Below are 19455 nucleotides of genomic sequence, written 5' to 3'. Positions count from 1 at the left end.
CCTCCCCAGAAAAACCCAAACCCCACAAAACCTCCTCCTGCAACACCCCCCCACACACCCATCCCACCTCCCCACTCCACCAACCCCCCTCTCCCCACATAAACCCACCCCTTGGCACAACCCCCCAAATAAATGCCCCCTGGAAACATCACCCTGCCAGTCGCCTCCCCCTCCAACCCCCTGCACCCAGACCTTCCCCTGACACCGGTCACCGCCTCCCCAGCGCCATTCCCCAATAAACCCACCTCTGAAAACTGCCCCCACACCCCCATCCCCCACTGACACCAAACCACTTCCCTCCGTGCAGCCTCCCTCTATCTTCACCCCAGCCCCCTACCACCACCCCTTACTCCCCCCAGATCCCTTCTGCAGCCCCCAAAACCCAGGTCCATCTACCCTACACATCAGCCCAAATACCCCCAACTCTTGGCTGCACGAAACCACTCTCCCTTCTTCCATCACTCCCATCCCCTGGAGCTCACCTGGAACCCCCCACATACACACACAGGGCCCCTCACACTTTTTTCTTGGCACCAGCATCCCACCTTCACTGTATGTGGTGCTAGGGACCTTTTCCCTCCTTAACCCTCCACATCCTTGTCCCCTTGGGGTGGTCAGACAGCTCAGCCCCCCACTTACTGAGAGGAGCCCCCACAGCAAATCTGTGAGTGAGGAGAGCCAACGTACCGGAGCGGAAGCCAAGCCCAGTCCCACAGGAAAGGTGGGGTAAGGGCAAGGGTAACTGCTGTGGGGTAAGTGCGGGGTGAACTCGCTCCCCAATTCCCCATTCTTCCCTTGCTGGGGCCTCACAGCCACACCAGGCTGGGGTAGAGACAGCGAGAGTTGGGCCTGGCAGTTTTACCGAGCTCCCCCAAATCTTCACCAGCCCCCAGTGCACTGGGGCTGAGTGACCAATCCCTGGCTGGCCTGATCTGGTCTCTACTGGGCAGCAGCTGTGACTACAATGATCAGAATGGACTTTTTTCACCTTAAAAGCTATGAATCTCCGAGTTTCCGCACCCACCCCACCTGTGGCCCTCCGCGTCCCCTCCCTCCCCCTGCCCCGGAAGAGTGGGTTAATGGGGAAGTGTGACTCCTGCAGGGCGGAAAGAAGGTGTGTGCATGGGGGGGGGCAGGGTTGGGAGTCCAGGGCCCCCTCTTTCTCCTGTCCCTGCACAACTGAGTAGAAAGGGGTACCGTGTAAGGGGCACGCTCATCTCCTTGGGGCACAGACCATTCCTTTTCCCAAGCTGGGAGGGGATGCAAGTGCTTTGGAGGATAGGAATAAAATTCAAAATGATCTGGACAAATGAGAAATGATCTGACGTAAATAGGATGAAATTCAACAATGACAAATGCAAAGTACTCCACTTAGGAAGGAACAATCAATTGCACACATACAAAAAGGGAAATGACTGCCTAGGAAGAAGTACTGCGGAAAGGGATCTGAGGGTCATAGTGGATCACAAGCTAAATGTGAGTCAACAGTGTAACACGTTAGCAAAAAAAGTGAACATCATTCTGGAATGTATTACCAGGAGTCTTGTAAGCAAGATACGAGAAGTAATTCTTCCACTCTACTCTGTGCTGATAAGGCCTGAACTGGAATATTGTGCCAGTCCTGGGCGCCACTTTTCAGGAAAGATGGGGACAAACTGGAGAAAGCCCAGAGAAGAGCAACAAAAATGATGAAAGGTCTAGAAAACATGACCTATGAGGGAAGGTTAAAGAAATTGGGTTTGTTTAGTCTGGAGAAGAGAAAACTGAGAGGGGACATGATAACCGTCTGCAAGTACATAAAAGGTTGTTACAAGGAGGAGGGAGAAAAATTGTTCTCCTTAAACTCTGAGGATAGAACAAGAAGCAATGGGCTTAAATTGCAGCAAGGGTGATTTAGGTTGAACATTAGGAAAAACTTCCTATTTGGGTGGTTAAGCACTGGACCAAATTGCCTAGGGAGGTTGTGGAATCTCCATGCTTAGGGGTTTTAAGAACAGGTTAGACAAACACCTTTCTAGTCCTACACTTCTAGGATTCTAGGATTCTCTGCTCGCTGGAAAGAAGCAAGCACAGAGCAATGTGACTATGAACAAGAAATAAATCATAACCCTTGCAGATTGGAAGGGAGTATCCAATGGAACTGAGATGGGGATTATTAAGAACTCCACATACAAAACTAAACAAAGGAAGTCAATTTGCAGTGTGCAACAATAATTTTTATTGGTCCTAAAAAGAAAAATACATATTCTTGAGCACCAGCTACCAGCTCCTCATCCATTCACATACTGTTTACTAGAGCTGGTGAAAACTTTTTAGTAAAAGCTTATTTCAACAAAAACTTTTGCATGAAAAATCGCTGCTTCCCTCAGAGATACTGACTTCTTTTTTTTTTTTGACAGAAAACAGAAAACAAACAGAACCATTTTTTTCAACTTCCAGCTGAAAGTTTTTGGATTTCACATGCCAAAAAACAAAACTTTTTTCATTTTCATGGCTTTCAGTTCTTTGATTGAAAAGTCAAAAGTTTCTCCCCCCAAAAAACCTCCAAAAACATTTTCCAACCATCTCTATAATTTACAAATATATTTATTCACATGCACATCTTTCATACAGCACTTCGGTGTCAGGGGCCACTTGACCCTGCCACTTTGACAAGAGAAACCTGATTGACCGATCCTCATTTTAGAAAACTAATCTAAATTCTTTGTAAGGGTCACAGATCTCCTGACAGCATTTCTCAAGGCCTCCTTGACCTCTCTGTTTCTCAGCCTGTAGATGAGCGGATTGGCCAGGGGCGTCAGGACTGTGTAGCAGACAGAGAACACTTTGTTCAGGGCTCTTAGGGTGCTGGATTTCGGTACCATGTAGACAATCATTATGGTCCCATAGAAGATTGTTACCACGATGAGGTGAGAGGAGCAGATGGAAAAGGCCTTTTGCCTCCCGGTGGTGGAAGGGATTCTCAGAATGGTGCTGATAACACAAACATAGGATGTCAAGGTGGATAGAAATGGGAGAAGTAAATTAAGGAAGGAAAATGTATAAATAACCGGAGTGATCTGGCTGGTATTACTGCAGGAGAGTTTTACCATTGGGATGAGATCACAGAAGAAGTGGTCCATTTCATTGGGGCCACAGAAAATTAACTCTGACATGAGACACACTAATATTGTACAAGCTAGAAATCCACTTATCCAAGATCCAGCTGCTAGCTGGAGGCACAGCCGGCCGTTCATAAGGGCTCCATAGTGCAGCGGTTTGCATATAGCTAAATACCGATCGTAAGACATCACCACCAAGGGCTGGTCTACACTTAGTTCGGACTTCGGACTAAGGTACGCAAATTCAGCTACGTTAATAACGTAGCTGAATTCGAAGTACCTTACTCCGGACTTACCGCGGTCCAGACGCGGCCGGAAGTCTCCCCCCGTCGACGCCGCGTACTCCTCTCGGCGAGCTGGAGTACCGGCGTCGATTGTGAGCACTTCCGGGATCGATCCCAGAACATCGATGGCGTGCCTCCGGACCAGCCGGTAAGTGAAGACTAGGCCCAAGAGATAACACTCTGTAGTTACTAGAAAACCAAATACAGCCAATTGTGTGATGCAGCCCTCCACAGAAATGGTTCTGTCCCCAGTCAGGAGACTGGCCAGCACCCTAGGTAGGATGGTGGAGGTGTAGCAGGTCTCTAAGCAGGATAAGTTCCCCAGGAAGAAGTACATGGGGGTGTGAAGGTGCAGATCAGCCACAACTAGTGCAACGACGAGGAGGTTCCCGGCCAGGGTCACAACGTAGATCACCAGAAACAGCAGGAAGAGAAGAATCTGCAGCCCAGGTTGATTCCCGAATCCCAGGAGGATGAATTCTGTGACGGGCATTTGATTTCCCCCTTCTCCTTTCTCCATGAGCTGTAATAGTAGGAAGAAAAGCACCAAACAGTGGAATAATTTCCTCTGCTATTAAACAATAGAAAGCTTACTCCATTCAATTACATGAACGTTCAAAGAGGAAAATGACAAAGTCACATATTGTCTTCTAGTGCCACGTACCTTGGACCTGTGAGACTCGGTCAGAAACACAGGTATCGACACACCCAAGACGAGCAGTGATTCCTCTAATCTGGAGTCCTGTCTTAAAGAGCGGCCAGTACCAGATGCTTTAGAAAGTATTCAGGTCCCTTAAAGACCTTTGCACAATCTCACATATATGGGGAATGTTTTCCCCAGACAATGGAGTTGTAGCCATGTTGATAGCAAGATATTACAGAGACAAGCTAGGTGAGGTAACATCTTTTATTGTTCCAATAAAATTGGTCACACACCTTGTTTCCCCAGAGTTAATTCTTGGCCTATGTTATAAAACCTTCTATGTTTTATACTTTGTTGGTGTAACTAGACATTGTTAGGTGATTATCAGGCCCCAATTACTGTAGTATCTGAGCACCTCACAGTCCTTAATGTATTTATCCCCACAACACCACAGCGAGATTGGAAAACCTTTTTATGCCCATTGTACAGATGGAGAACCGAGGCCCTAAGTGATTCCCGCAAAGACCCCTGGGAGCCCGCAGTAGACCTCAGAATTGGTCCCAGGGGTGCAACACCCACGGTTAGCCCCCTACCCAAATCTATCCGTCGCTATAGCTCGCCACATTATCCAGTTTCCTGAATTACCAAATAACCTCCTATGAAAATGAGTTCCAGTCAATAAATACACAATGCGTAAAAAGAAAATTGTTTCATGTCTGAGCATTAAAGGTGCTGTCTCTTAAGTTCATTGGGTCACTCTTGATTTCTAGGTGCCCCTTATGGAGCTTCTCTGTCCCATTTATAAGTCCTCTCGCACATCCCCTTTTGTTCATCTCCTCCTTAAATTAAACTCTCCCTGAGTCTTTACTGAAGTTGGGATATTCAAAGGGACCTAAATAAATTAAACACTATTGAAAATCAGGGGGATTTGGTCACCGGAATCCCTTGAAATTCCCAGCCCCATTAAACTCTGCCCATCCAGGCACCTGCTTCTCTGCTCCATTCCCAGCCCCATTCAGCAGGTGGGAAAAGAAGAGACTCTCTCATCCCCCCGCATTGAGACACCCGGCGCAGCACAGGAGCTTGCGTGTCAGCGCCAGCAGAACAGGGCGTGAGCATGCTCGCCTCCTGCTAGTGCCTGAGACACTGAACAGCAGTGCAGCAGGGAAACGGCCTCAGCCCAGCGCCCTGCCCCGAGCACAAAGGGAAACCCTAGCAGCCATGCACAGACCCCCCTTCCTGCTTCCATCCTTGCCCACCAGAGACACGCTCTACCCAGCTGCACTCTGCAGCCCAGCTGACGAGTGAGTGTGTCTGGGCCTAGATTCAGTGCAGCGTCATGCTCCCTGCCACGTTCTGCAGTGCCACAGGGGCAGGGAGCAGGAAGTGAGACAGAGCAGGAAATGCACAGCTCCGGTGAGCTCCAGCTGGTCTCCTTCCCACTACGGCACCGTTTTGTCCTCTGTGAGATCTCCAGGGTCTGACTAAGGGCTTGTCTAAATGAAAAGCTGGGGTGTGATTCTCCAGAGCACTAGCCTGCCACGTACCAACGCTGCATGGACCCTGCTGCAGGCACTCAACTTTCCCTAGTGCACTTTGACCTCCCCCCCGTTTCAAACAGCACTAGAGCAAGGTCCACTAGGAGACTTTTAGTGCACAACAGCAGGATCCGTGCGGCCCCTTACTGCACAGCAACCTAGAGCACTGCAGATTTTCACCCCAGCCAGCCACACACTAACTCCACGTGTGGACAAACCTCAGGAAGGATCAGATTTAAATTGAATCCGCTGCAGGAAATGGCAATGCTGAGTGGCTGTGGGGATTGGGACCTGCTTTCCACTTCCAGGCTGCTCCCCCCAGTGTCTCCTGCTCTCAGAGCTTGTCTGCAGGGTGGAGGAGTGCACTCAAGAGCAATGGGATTTCTAAAGGGCACCTGCAAGTTGCATGCGAACTGGTTCATATAGACTCTTGCTGGAGCCCACTGAAATTTCCTTTGTGCACGACGTTTGGTGCACTGTAGAATTGACACCCTGCATTTGTGCACCACCCCCACACATGGACAAGCCTGCATTCACTCGGCAAAGACACCTACCTTCTATTGCTGCACTGGGCTGGCGTTTGCTTTCTTGCTTGATGCTCACACCTGTGTGTATTATGAGGGACCTTCTTGCCTCCTGCTCTGGAGCTTCCAGGGTTTATAGAGGAAAGCTGCCTCGCCTGGCTCAGGCGGCTGTTGGGATCTCCACTGAGGCTGTTGATAATGATCCCAGTGAAAGTGCCCTCGGGAGGGAATTCAGTGCTATGTTGTTGTTAAAACGGTGTAAACATCAAGACCACTGACGCCTGGTCTACAGTACAGAGTTAGGTTGACGCAAGGCAGCTTATGTCAACCTAACTGTGGAAGTCTCTACACTTGAATTTCGCTCCTGCTGACGTAACTACCCCACTGCACTGTGTCCCTCCCAGGACCCCATGAGAGGCACAGCAACATAGTTACACTGACCCAAACCCCTGTGTAGACAGTGCTATGTGGACGATAGAGGGTCTCCCATAGACATAGCTACTGTTTCTCAGGGAGGTGTGATTTTTTTCAATTTTCTCACCCCACTGGATGTTACAGTTCACAATACACAGGCCTCTCGCTCAAGCCTGGGACCAGTCTCCTCTGTTGAAGTCTTCTGTCTCCCTAGCATTCTTGTTGCTTCTAGCATAGGTGAGGCAGGAGAAAGGCCCAAGCATGGTGCCCTAGTCCCCTGTTTATATCCTTAGTTCATGTCTCTAGAAGACACTTGCCCTGGCATGTTCTGGCGGGCGTTACTGAGTCGCATTGATCATGTAAACCCCCATTGTGGTGGACTTGTACAAATGAGTCATAGAGCTGATTAGTGGTTTGTTAACATCCACCTGGCAGTAGAGGCTCTCAAACTTACAACATATTTCAGTGACAACAATACAGCAACATCTCATAATTTCATACACACTAACGACATACATATTTGGATAGAACAATAGGTTTCAGCAGATCATGATCTTTCTTATGATATCTTACATGGCATGCTCTGTATGAAATATCACAATCTTCTATGAATGATGAACATGGGAGTTACAGGGTGCTATTTTGAAGTACAGTGTGTCACACCAGGCTCTCATGTTTTCAGGGTTTCTGGTGAAAGGACTCTGAGAATGCTCCATAGTTGCCTTGCTGGTCAATTGCAGACAAATATAAACCACAAAGGACTTTAAGGAGGATGGCTGGCTTTTTGCTGACTTGCTCAACTACCAAACTGGTTAGCCACAGACCTGTAGCAGTCTGGGTAGAGCCGCCCACTTCTGCACTAGTAGGGCCACTCTTGTGGATGTGTTGTGTTGCTGGAGGGTCAGGACAAGCTGCTTACAGAGTACCAGGAATGTAGCTTTTTTCATAAGCAAGTTCTGGACCCATTGCTGGTCATTCCAGGTCTGCATGATGAGGTGGTTCCACCCACCTGTGCTTGTGGCCCTGCTCCAGAAGCGCCAGTCTACATAGGGGGCATCAGTGACTCTCCTGAGAGCCGTGAGCAGCATCAGCCGGTTTCAGTCTTCCATGTCTGTATCAGCCTCCTCCTCCTCCAACAGGGGTCATCAGCAGGTCATAAAATGCTGCCGACATGTCCACCGTTCCTGAAACTGGAGCAAAATCACAAGCAAGACAAGTGCTTTGTACGCCGACTCCTCCATGGCTCCATCTTCCAGGAGCGGGGAGACCCAAAAGACAGATCGGCTGCTAGATGGACAGTCAAGTTTTCCCACAGGGCACCACAAACTAAAGGCTGGAGTGGCTTCAGCTGGGGAGCTGCTAGGCAACCTGGCACAGGCCGGTTTCACTTCGGTCTGTGTAACGCAGTGTCGATGCCTGAGAACTGGTGTAAGGCCTGAGGCCAGAAATTATAAACCGAGGACCAATATTCAGCATGGATGCTCACACACCCTGAAACTACGGCTTCGAGTCCCACGACCCTAGGCGTACACTGCAGTTTAGGCACACCCTTACACACCTTCCGCCCATTGCAAAATGATACAGTGACGGGTTCCCCTGGGGTGCCACCTGAAACTGGGGTGTAACTGAGTCCCCTGACCTACCAGCCTGGGCTCCCTCTCACACTGTACTCCTGAGACAAGCTGCGAAGCCCTCCAAGCTTGCATTTTCACCAGCATTCACACAGGTAAGGAGGCTCCCAGCTGCATCACATGCAGGTTCTATGACCAACCCCTGCATGGGAAAGCATAGCTAGAGCATCTCCCAGTTCCTAAGGCACACAGCCCCTCTAGAGTATAAACCCAAAATTACACCGCCTTGTGCTGCACAGAGAACTATACAGTGTAACCTCATAAAATTCACCCCCTCCCTCAATGTGGAGAGGAATATGCAACAGCTTTCTGCCCCAGAGTTATTATTCTCACACACTGATTTAGAATAAAGCAAAAATAAGTTTATTAACTACAACAGATAGACTTTAAGTGATTATAAGGGATAGCAAACAGATCAAAGCAGAGTACCTAGCAAATAAACAAAAAACACAATCTAAACTTAATATACTAAATAGATTGGATAGAAATAGCAGATCTTCACTCTAAGTGATGATACAAGCAGGTTGCAGATTCTTAAGGGGCAAGTTGCACTTGCTTTACAGCTTGGGATCCCCAGGTGTTCCATACACAGACTAAAAATCTCTTTAGCCTGGGTCCAGCACTTCCCCCAGTCACGGCTGCCCAGAGTGGGGGACAAGTAGGGAAATTTGTCCCAGGCTCCGGGCCCCGCAGGGGCCCCTATGAGACGGGCTGAGGCTCACCCCCACCCCGCCATCCCCCTTGCACCTCAGCATGCACATCCAGGATCCGTGTGCCTCCAGCGGGACCTGAGCTCCTCCCCACTCAGAGAAGCATGATAAGGGTGTGGGGCTGCGAACTCCAGGCCAATTGGCGGGAGCTCCGGTCCCGCTGGAGCTCACAACCCTGCCCCCTTACCACGTGGCTCTGAGTGGGGAGGAGCTCAGGCCCCGCCGGAGGCACGCGGCTGCAGCGCTGTCCACGGACGCTCCTGGATGCGCGCGCTGAGGCTCCGGGAGAGGGAGTAAGCAGCCGGGGCCAGGGGGATTGGATAAGGGGCAGGGAGTCCCGGGCACTGAAGAGTCCTTTTACCTCTGTACTATAGTTACACTGTTGAGGTTTGCACCAATGTAGCTAATGCCCAGTCATTGTTTCCATCACAATCAAGGTTTCAATGAAGGTATTAATAGAATTTCTCTGCCTTGAAATTTGGTATGAAAAGATATAGGGACTAGATAGCCATGCAGGTTGTTGGACTTGCCTTTTCATCTCTTGAGATCCAGGACCAGCTGGTGCACAGGAGTGCATTCTTGTGGGATTATTAATGTTGCAACAGAACCTAGAGACCTCAGGTAAGATCAGGGCCCCATGATGTTAGGCACTGTACAGACACCCTGCCCCACAACATTTCTTATCTGAATGGACAAGACCAACAAAGAAAGCTTTATTTCCATTTTAGAGATGGGGAACTGAGGGCTGGGCTATAAAATGACTTGCCTCAGGTGAGACAGAAAGTCTGTGACAGCCAGAATTGAGCACACATCGCGCAAACTCCAAACCAGCTCCTTAACCACAAAACTATGCTTTCTTTCTGGGGGTTCTCTGTTAATATTCCAAATCCAAAATGAAGCTGAGGTGCTTTTCCCTGACACTGCAGACATTTACTCTCTCTCTGCATGTGATAAAGCATCGCTGCCAGAGATGACTCAACCCTGGGGCTCATAAAATACTTCTCAAGATCAAATACTTTGTTTGTGGAATGGAGCAGATTGGACCAAGCATTTGGAGTTTAAACACAGCAACCCACCCAGTCCTAGGACCTAGAGCTGGTCAGAAATATTCCAGTGAAGTGTTTCTTTGAAGTTTAGCATTTGTTGAAATACAAGTGTTTTGTGGAGTTGGTTTGGTTTCAGTTAAACCTGCCTGGTTTTCTGCCAGGTCACCTGCTTGGCTCCTAACAACACACCTGCCAGACTGGCTCAGAATCCAGGGCTCCATCCTCCCTATTGAAATCCTCTGCAAAATAGAATTTCCTTCTCCACACAGGTCAAGGAACTGAGGGGGTTGGATAAGGGGCAGGGAGTCCCAGGGACAGTCAGGGGATGGGGGGGTGGGGTTGGATCGTGGGCCTTATATAGCTTTGCATATGGCGGGAATCCTTAGTTTCAAAGCTTGGTTCCCATGCCAGTCAGTGGAAAAATACTTACATCCCAAGATGGAGAGCAGCACCAGGTGATCTGGTCACATGTCCCTGTAGTGTCACAGCAGCCATTACTCGGAGGCTGTCTGTGGTGTCCTCAGGGAGGCTCCCCAGGTGGGAGATAAGCTTCTCCTAAGGCCTATTGTTCTCGCTAATGGCTCATTAATCTGAATGGGCCCTTCCTAGCCAGCCATCTAGACTGACAGCATTTTGCCTAGTGGGCATTGCCCAGGAATAGCTACGTGTGAAATAGATACATAGTCAATATTCATAAATTCAGATACAAAAACAATACATGCATACAAATAGGATAATCAGATTCAGCAAACCATAATCTTTCCAATTATCCCTCACAGACATATCGTGCATAAAATACATCATAATTTTGATATAATTATATCATACTAATATCACTATGAAGAATATGGGGTGCAGTGTCACAGACACATAGTACAAAAAATAGGAAGACAGCACAATCTTCCCAGATATAAATGTATGTAGCTGTTGGGAATCCAGGGCATCAAGGAGAGAGAAACTATTTTAACAAGCTAATCCTACCCACGGTATCTGAGGCCAGTGCCAAGTAAAACATGGCATTTTCCCAACTCAGAGAGAGCAGAGAAGTAGGTGAAACACATAACTTAAATCTCAAATTTCACTGTGTAGAGTGCATGACAGTCAGGTTTCCAATTAAGGCAGTAGCAAGTATCAGCTTTAGCCAGGAATGGGATTCCGCAATCCCAAAGTTTAGTATGTCCTCACATTCCCCAAAGAAGGCATTAACTATCTTGCTCATTAAGCCAGAAAGATTCCTTCAGTATCAGTGACTCCATTGGAATTCATTTGACCAACACACATTAGCTGATGACTTTCCGCAGGGCCTCCTGGACCTCTCTGTTTCTCAGGCTGTAGATGAGGGGGTTGACCAGGGGAGTCAGGACTGTGTAGAAAAGGGAGAAAACTTTGTTCAGGGCTCTCAGGATGCCGGATTTCGGTATCATGTAGACAATGATCAGGGTCCCATAGAAAAGAGCTACCACTATGAGGTGGGAGGAGCAGGTGGAAAAGGCTTTCTGCCTCCCGGTGGAGGATGGGATTCTCAGGATGGTGCTGATGATACACACATGGGATGTCAGGGTTAATAGAAATGGGCAAAGTGAATCAAGGGACACAAGTATAAAACTAACCTGTGTGATCAGGCTGGTGTCGCTGCAGGAGAGCTGAATTAGTGGGGTGAAATCACAAAAGAAATGGTCAATTTCATTGGGGCCACAGAAAATTAATTGTGACATAAAAGACATCACTATTACACATACTAGAAATCCACTGATCCAAACCCCAGCTGCTAGCTGGAGGCAAAGCCTACCGTCCATAAAGGCTGCATAGTGCAGGGGTTTACATATCGCTAAATACCGATCATAAGACATCCCTGCCAGGAGATAGCATTCTGTGCATGCCAGAGAACCAAAGCAATAGAATTGTGCAAAACAGCCACTGACTGAGATGGTTCTGTCCCCAGTCAGGAGACTGGCCAGCAGCCTGGGCAGGATGGTGGAGGTGTAGCAGGTCTCCAAGCAGGACAAGTTCCCCAGGAAAAAATACATGGGGGTGTGAAGATGCTGATCAGTCACAATTAGCACAACAATGAGGATGTTCCCAGCCATGGTCGCAGTGTAGATCACTAGAAACAGCAGGAAGAGAAGGGTCTGCAGCTCAGGGAGATCCCCAAATCCCAGGAGGATGAATTCTGTGATAACCGTTCGATTGTCCTCTTCTGCTTTCTCTATGAAGTGCATCTAGGTCAAAATAAAAGTATTAAAACTCAGAGGTGGGACTTTCATAGGCACAAGCAGGTAGCACCAAAATCCCACCCATTAAAGCACATGGAGAAGGACAGATATTCCAAGGCATTTAGGGACCCAAAGTTGCAGATAGGCACCTAGTGGGATTTTCAAAAGTACCTACGCAACCTAGGTGCCTTAGGCCAGATTTTTTTAGCTATTTATGTGCTTCAGCACTCAGAATCGCAATACCTAAGCCTAAATCTCATTTTCCCAGATTCTATTGATGGTCAATGGGATTTAGACTCCTCAGTGCCCAAATCCCTTTTGAAAATGGAATTTAGGCTCCTCAATCAGTTAGGCGGTGCAACACTGAGCTCAGCAGCCCCTAAATTGCTTTAGAAATCTAGGCTGAGTGCTCTGCTAAATCAGGACCTGAATTCAAGCCATGCAGAGCCGCAAAGGATTTTTTGTTCCTCAACGTATGCTAGCCACTGGGTAGTTTCAGACCACACTAAAAAAGGTCTGAAGAGCTTAGCGAGAGAAAAGGAATGGCTTTCACAGGAACGATGGTGCAGTCTTTCATCAGATGAATAAATCCACCAGGTCTAATTCTGAGAGCAGAACCAGGCCCTGTAATTCTGAATAAATGTAAATCCCACATGCTTATAGGTTTTATTTTTAAATAACTGCAACTTGCTGCACTGAATATATGTACATATTATTGTTATTGTTTTCATAGGAAGTTGCGGTCTGAAAGACTGACTGCTGAAAGACACTGACCTCATGTTTCCATACCAAGCCCCCTGGTCTGCAAGCAGGACCAGGAGAACCCTTGAGAATTTCAAGTGATAGTGTATTATTTTAACACAGTTTTCAATGTACCATAGGTGCCATAGAAAGAGAGAGAAAGGTATAGGCAAAGAGACAGACAGACAGGCACTGAGAAACACATGCAGACAGACACAGAGACATCAGACAGCTAGAGGGAGATGTGTGAAACACCTCTATGTAACATTAGATATGACTGGGATTTTTTTTCTTCCAAGAAATTTTTGACTTTTTGTGAAAAAAATTGACAATCAAAATTTTGTGGCCAAAAACTGGAAATTTTCCATGAAAATTACAGAGCAGCTGATTTGGCTTGCCACAGTCAAAAATTGGCTACACAGGAAACAATTCTCATCCAGTCACTACATCTCATTCATAGCATAAAAAGGGGCTTGGAAAAGCAAGTGCAAAATTTCACAGAGAGTAATCAAATGCAGGCAATCAAAGAAACTCTGACACACCATGTCTGGGACAGGGATAGAATGGGGAATGCTCAGAAACCGAGAGAGACAGACAGACCGACACCTAGTAGAACACTGGAAGGCCTGCATTTCTTCATCAGCCTTCACTCAGTGGAAATTCCCATCCCCCCAGAACAATGGAAGTGTATTGATTACAGACTGAGTAAAAAGTGAATAAACCCCAGAATTTTCCTCAATAATGATATTTACTGGTCTTCCCCCACGCCCACAAACTGTCAACTTTTCATCAAAAACCTGAAAACTGAAAAATGTGGGCTGAAAATTACTGAAAACCAGAAGAATTCCACCACAAACCAAAATATGTTATCGTTTTCAGAAGATTTTTTTTTAAATGGAGGAAAACAGACACTTTCCATGAAAAATTAAATTAAAAAACAAAGTTCAAGGTGGTGGAAAATGTCCACCGAGCCCTAACGCTTACCTTCAGTGGTGCGTGTGAAGGAATGACTAATGTAGTGGGGTGCGAGGAGTGACCAGTGTATCAATGGTGACTGGTTTGGGGAATCATGATGCAGGTTCCACCATCATTCACTCTCCTCTCTTCATTTTATTTATGCCCCTTCACTCTCTCTTCACTCTCTCTGTAAAGACCCATCCGTTTTCTTGATGGGATGGACTGGTCCTGCTACCGTGCTTATTCCATTGTACAAAACTTTCATTACCCTTTCTCTGATGACTATGGGCTTTATAGAAGAAAGCTGCCTCTCCTGCGTGCTGCTAGCACAGGAATCACCCTGGAGACTGCTTGTGTTGATCATATCTAAATTAATGTGATGGGGTAATTGTTCATATTTTGCATTTCCAAACAGGGCACTTAACCAGACCAATGTAAATAACATTCTAACACAACTGAGCATTGCACACAGTGATTGTTGCATCAAGACCACATCTTCAGGTTGAACTCACTTACTGAAATCACCCAACTATTCGAGATAGCTGACTTGTGTGGACAAAGTAAATAAGGAAGTGTTATTTACTCCTTCTCATAACACAAGAACTTGGGGTCACCAAATGAAATTAATAGAGAGCAGAATTAAAAAGAATAAAAGGAAGTATTTTTTCACACAACGCACAGTCAACCTTTGGAACTCCTTGCCAGAGGATGTTGTGAAGGCCAACACTATAACAGGGTTTAAAAAAGAACTAAATAGATTCATGGAGGATAGCTCCACCAATGGCTATTAGCCAGGATGGGCAGGGATAGTGTCCCTAGGCTTTGTTTGCCAGAAGTTGGGAATGAGCAACAGGGGATGGACCACTTGATGATTACCTGTTCTGTTCTTTCCCTCTGGGGCACCTGCCATTGGCCATTCTTGGAAGACAGGATACTGGGCTAGATGGACCTTTGGTCTGACCCAGTATGGATGCTCTTATGTTCTTATGAGATCTAGGCTGGGATTTTCCGTGCATTTCAGTGAAAGTCAGACCTATGTCAGCATTGTGATGGGGTTGGGTCACAGAGACCCCCTTGGGATTGCCATCTGATGTGCTGAGACTACCTCTGAGCCAGTTTTCCCTGCCAGCTTTGGACTTCAGTACCCTGTCTTGTTGAGCCAGACACTCTTGCATGCTGCAAACACAGACCCAGGTCTGAACCATGTCCCCCAAAAGCTGCAAACGTAACTGAAAACCACTTAGCAGGAACTCCTGTCTCCAGCACCCAGACACCCAGTTCCCAGTGGGATCCAAATCCCAAACAAATCCATTTTACTCTGCATAAAGCTTATATGGGATAAACTCATAAATTGTTCACCCTCTATAACCAGTCAGCCCTCCCCAACCCGAGATCCAGATGCCAGGATGAAGGGATGCCTTTAATTCAGGCCAAGTTCTAACTGAGGCAGAATGGAATTTCTTCCTAGAGATGAAGCGCGTGGAAGAGGAGGACAAGCATTTGGAGGCAGAAGTGGAGGATAGGACAGAAGTGAAGCACTGGGAAGTGGAGTTGAAGTGCTTAGAGCTGTAAAGGGCTACGCTGGATCAGATAGCCCTAACAATCCTCCTCCAGGTACCGCTCCCCATTCCAAAAAATTCCCCACATACAAGGTAGGCTATGATACAGAGGTCTTCATAGAAAATTTTAAAAGGGCCTGCCTTGGGTACAACACCCCTATAGACCAGTATATGGTGGAGCTAAGGCCAAAACGCAGTGGACCCTTAGCAGAGGTGGCAGCTGAAATGCCTAAAGAACCATGAACGAGTATGAACTTTTTAAACACAAGGCCAGAATTAGGATGGGACTAACACCTGAGCATGCCCATCGGTGGTTCAGAGCCCTAAGGTGGAAACCAGACATGGCATTTTCCTGACACGCCTATCATATTGTAAAAATTGGGATACTTGGATATCAGGAGCAAATGTTAAATCTCTGGAAGAGCTGTCTCTCCTAATACAAATGGAGCAGTTCTTAGAGTCAAGTATCAAGGGGTAGCCATGTTAGTCTGTATCTACAAAAACAACAAGGAGTCTGGTGGCACCTTAAAGACTAACAGATTTATATGGGCATAAGCTTCCGTGGGTAAAAACCTCACTTCTTCGGATGCATCCGAAGAAGTGAGGTTTTTACCCACGGAAGCTTATGCCCATATAAATCTGTTAGTCTTTAAGGTGCCACCAGACTCCTTGCAGTTCTTAGAGGGTATTCCTGAGGACATAGAAAGGTATATCCTAGATGGGAATCCCAAAACTGTAATCAAGGTGGGGGAGATCAGACCCAAAAGGGTGAGGTGGCAGAGAAGAAAAAAAAAGTGGCAGTTGGTGCGGATACCAGAAGGGGCAACCCGAGATGACACCCCACCATCGGGGTCAGCCCAAAGCCCCACCTTGCAAGGAGGAGCGCTCCACACAGCCAAGGAGAACCCAGATGCCCTCTCGTCCCACCACCCTACTCTCCAACCACCCACCTCGCCCCAGCCCACAGTCAGCTGGGCGATGCTTTAAATGTAATGAGCTGGGGCATATGAAGGCCAACTGCCCCAAGAGCACCCGCTGACTGCAATTTATCATCCCTGAGTCCCACCAAGAGCCTTCAGGCCCAGATGCCTTGCAAATACCGCCAAAGCGAAGGGAAACTGTAAGTGTGGGCAGAAGGAAGATTACTGCATCGAGAGACACTGGAACACACGTGTCAGCTATATACCAATCTGTGGCATACCCAAAATTCATTGACACAGAGGCCCAAGTGATGGTACAACCCTTTACGGCCAACTCTTTTAACTTGCCTACAGGCAGGTTGCCCGTCCAGTACAAGGGCTGGTCAGGAATATGGACTTTTGCAGTCTATGACGATTATCCCATTCCTATGCTGCTGGGAGAAGACTTAGCCAATCATGTGAGGCTAACAAAAAGGGTGGGGATGGTCACCCACAGCCAGCCTAAACAGGCCTCCACACCTAACTCCATTCCTGAGCCTCCTACTGGGACCCAGCCAGAGTTGGTGGAACCAGTCCCCAAACCAGAGTCTATGGCAATACCTATAGATCCAGTTCCTGGGACCCAGCCAGAACCAGCCCAAGGATGGGAACTGGCAGAGCAGTCAGCACCAGAGCCCGTGCTTGCAACCCCACCAGAGTCAGGGGAGCCAGCACCAAACTGTCCCACAGAGCCTGCACCTCCAGCAGCAGCTAAACCGGAGCAAGAAGCTCAACTAGAGCTGGAAATACAACCTAGTGCACCAGGGGAGAGCGGTTCACAACTCAGCGAGGATCTAATGTCTCCAGCATCAAGGGAGCAGTTCCAGGCAGAGCAAGAAGCAGATGAAAGCCTCAAGGGACCTTGGATGGTGGAACGGAATGTTCCACTGCCTCTCAGCTCTTCCAATAGATCCAGGTTTGTTGTAGAAGGAGGACTTTTACACAAGGTAACACTGTCTGGTGGGCACAAGGAGGACTGGCATCCTCAAAAACAGTTGGTTGTTCCAACTACATATAGGGAAAAGATCTTGAGCTTAGCCCACAATTACCCTAGTAGCCATGCTGGGATGAACAGGACTAAGGATCGTTTGGGGAAATCATTCCACTGGGAGGGGATGGGCAAGGACTTTTCTACCTATGTCCGGTCTTGTGAGGTGTGCCAGAGGGTGGGAAGGCCCCAAGACCAGATCAAGGCCCCTCGCCAGCAACTCCCCATCATTGAAGTTCCATTTCAGCGTGTAGCTGTGGATATTCTGGGTCCTTTCCCTAAGACGACACCCAGCGGAAATTGTACATACTGACTTCCATGGATTTTGCCACCCAATGGCCGGAAGCAGTAGCTCTAAACAAAACCAGGCCTAAAAGCATAAACCAGGCATTGGCAGACATATTTGCCAATGTAGGTTAGCCCTCCAACATCCTTACAGATTCGGGAACTAACTTCCTGGCTGGACCATTAAATGTCTTTGGGAAGCTGTCAGAGTTCCCTCCCCACTCTGAACTCTGGGGGACCACATGAAAGACCCCCTAAGCTTATTTCTACCAGCTTAGGTTAAAACTTCCCCAACAAACAAATCCTTTCCTTGTCCTTGGATGGTATTGCTGCCAGCACCCAGTGATTTAGACAAAGATTCAGGAAAAGGACCACTTGGAGTTCTTATTTTCCCAAATATCCCCCCGAAGCCCTTCACCCCTTTCCCGTGGAGGCTTGAGAATAATATACCCACCAATTGCCTTTAATAAAAGTATAGACCGGACCCTTTATTTTTAGGACACTAAAGTCAATCACAACAAGCAACTGAGGGTCCTGTGGCACCTTTGAGACTAACAGAAGTACTGGGAGCATAAGCTTTCGTGGGTAAGAATCTCACTTCTTCAGATGCAAGTAATGGAAATCTCCAGAGGCAGGTATATATCAGTGTGGAGATAACGAGGTTAGTTCAATCAGGGAGGGTGAGGTGCTCTGCTAGCAGTTGAGGTGTGAACACCAAGGGAGGAGAAACTGTTTCTGTAGTTGGATAGCCATTCACAGTCTTTGTTTAATCCTGATCTGATGGTGTCAAATTTGCAAATGAACTGGAGCTCAGCAGTTTCTCTTTGGAGTCTGGTCCTGAAGTTTTTTTGCTGTAAGATGGCTACCTTTACATCTGCTATTGTGTGGCCAGGGAGGTTGAAGTGTTCTCCTACAGATTTTTGTATATTGCCATTCCTGATATCTGACTTGTGTCCATTTATCCTCTTGCGTAGTGACTGTCCAGTTTGGCCAATGTACATAGCAGAGGGGCATTGCTGGCATATGATGGCATATATAACATTGGTGGACATGCAGATGAATGAGCCGGTGATGTTGTAGCTGATCTGGTTAGGTCCTGTGATGGTGTTGCTGGTGTAGATATGTGGGCAGAGTTGGCATCGATCTACACCCATCCTGGACAATGATCCCCCACTTTCACAGACCTTGGGAGGCAGGCCAGTCCTCGCCCACAGACAACCTGCCAACCTTAAGCATATTCTCACCAGCAACCACGCACCGCACCATAACAACTCTAACTCAGGAACCAACCCATGCAACAAACCTCAATGCCAACTCTGCCCACATATCTACACCAGCAACACCATCACAGGACCTAACCAGATCAGCTACAACAGCAAAAAACAACAGCCATCTTACAGCAAAAAAACTTCAGGACCAGACTCCAAAGAGAAACTGCTGAGCTCCAGTTCATTTGCAAATTTGACACCATCAAATCAGGATTAAACAAAGACTGTGAATGGCTATCCAACTACAGAAACAGTTTCTCCTCCCTTGGTGTTCACACCTCAACTGCTAGCAGAGCACCTCACCCTCCCTGATTGAACTAACCTCGTTATCTCCACACTGATATATACCTGCCTCTGGAGATTGTCCAATTTGTGTCCATTTATTCTTTTGCAGAGGGACTGTCCGGTTTGGCCAATGTACATGGCAGAGGGGCATTGCTGGCACATGATGGCATATATAATATTAGTAGATGTGCAGGTGAATGAGCCCTTGATGGTGTGGCTGATGTGGTTGGGTCCTCTGATGGTGTCGCCAGAGTAGATATGGGGACAGAGTAGGCAACGAGGTTTGCTACAGGGATTGGTTCCTGGGTT

The 19455-nt window shown here is 47.6% G+C and overlaps 2 protein-coding genes across 2 annotated transcripts; both read right to left on the bottom strand.

Moving 5' to 3' along the window:
• Positions 1–2690: 2690 nt before the first annotated feature.
• LOC128845911 (olfactory receptor 10A7-like) lies at positions 2691–3908 on the bottom strand. Its single transcript, XM_054044980.1, has 2 exons — positions 3546–3908; positions 2691–3302 (listed from the first exon to the last, which is right to left on the bottom strand). The coding sequence occupies exons 1-2, from the start codon at positions 3903–3905 to the stop codon at positions 2691–2693; spliced, it is 972 nt and encodes a 323-aa protein (XP_053900955.1). The 5' UTR covers positions 3906–3908.
• Positions 3909–11171: 7263 nt separating this feature from the next.
• Positions 11172–12110, bottom strand: LOC128846916 (olfactory receptor 11A1-like). The gene has a single exon (XM_054046187.1). The coding sequence runs from the start codon at positions 12108–12110 to the stop codon at positions 11172–11174; it is 939 nt and encodes a 312-aa protein (XP_053902162.1).
• Positions 12111–19455: the final 7345 nt, after the last annotated feature.

This window comes from Malaclemys terrapin, chromosome 12 (genome assembly GCF_027887155.1).
Source record: "Malaclemys terrapin pileata isolate rMalTer1 chromosome 12, rMalTer1.hap1, whole genome shotgun sequence".
Lineage (NCBI taxonomy): Eukaryota > Metazoa > Chordata > Testudines > Emydidae > Malaclemys > Malaclemys terrapin.
Note: the sequence above shows the minus strand (reverse complement) of the source record. Positions and strands in the feature narration are given on the sequence as shown.

Bases quoted from the DNA above. Each gene is read 5' to 3' on its own strand.
- LOC128845911 (XM_054044980.1), bottom strand. From the start codon at position 3,905: ATGGAGAAAGGAGAAGGGGGAAATCAAATGCCCGTCACAGAATTCATC. The intron at 3,303-3,545 runs GTCTTCACTTAC...AGTGTAGACCAG, and splicing joins AGTGTTATCTCTTGGGCCTA to CCCTTGGTGGTGATGTCTTA.
- LOC128846916 (XM_054046187.1), bottom strand. From the start codon at position 12,110: ATGCACTTCATAGAGAAAGCAGAAGAGGACAATCGAACGGTTATCACA.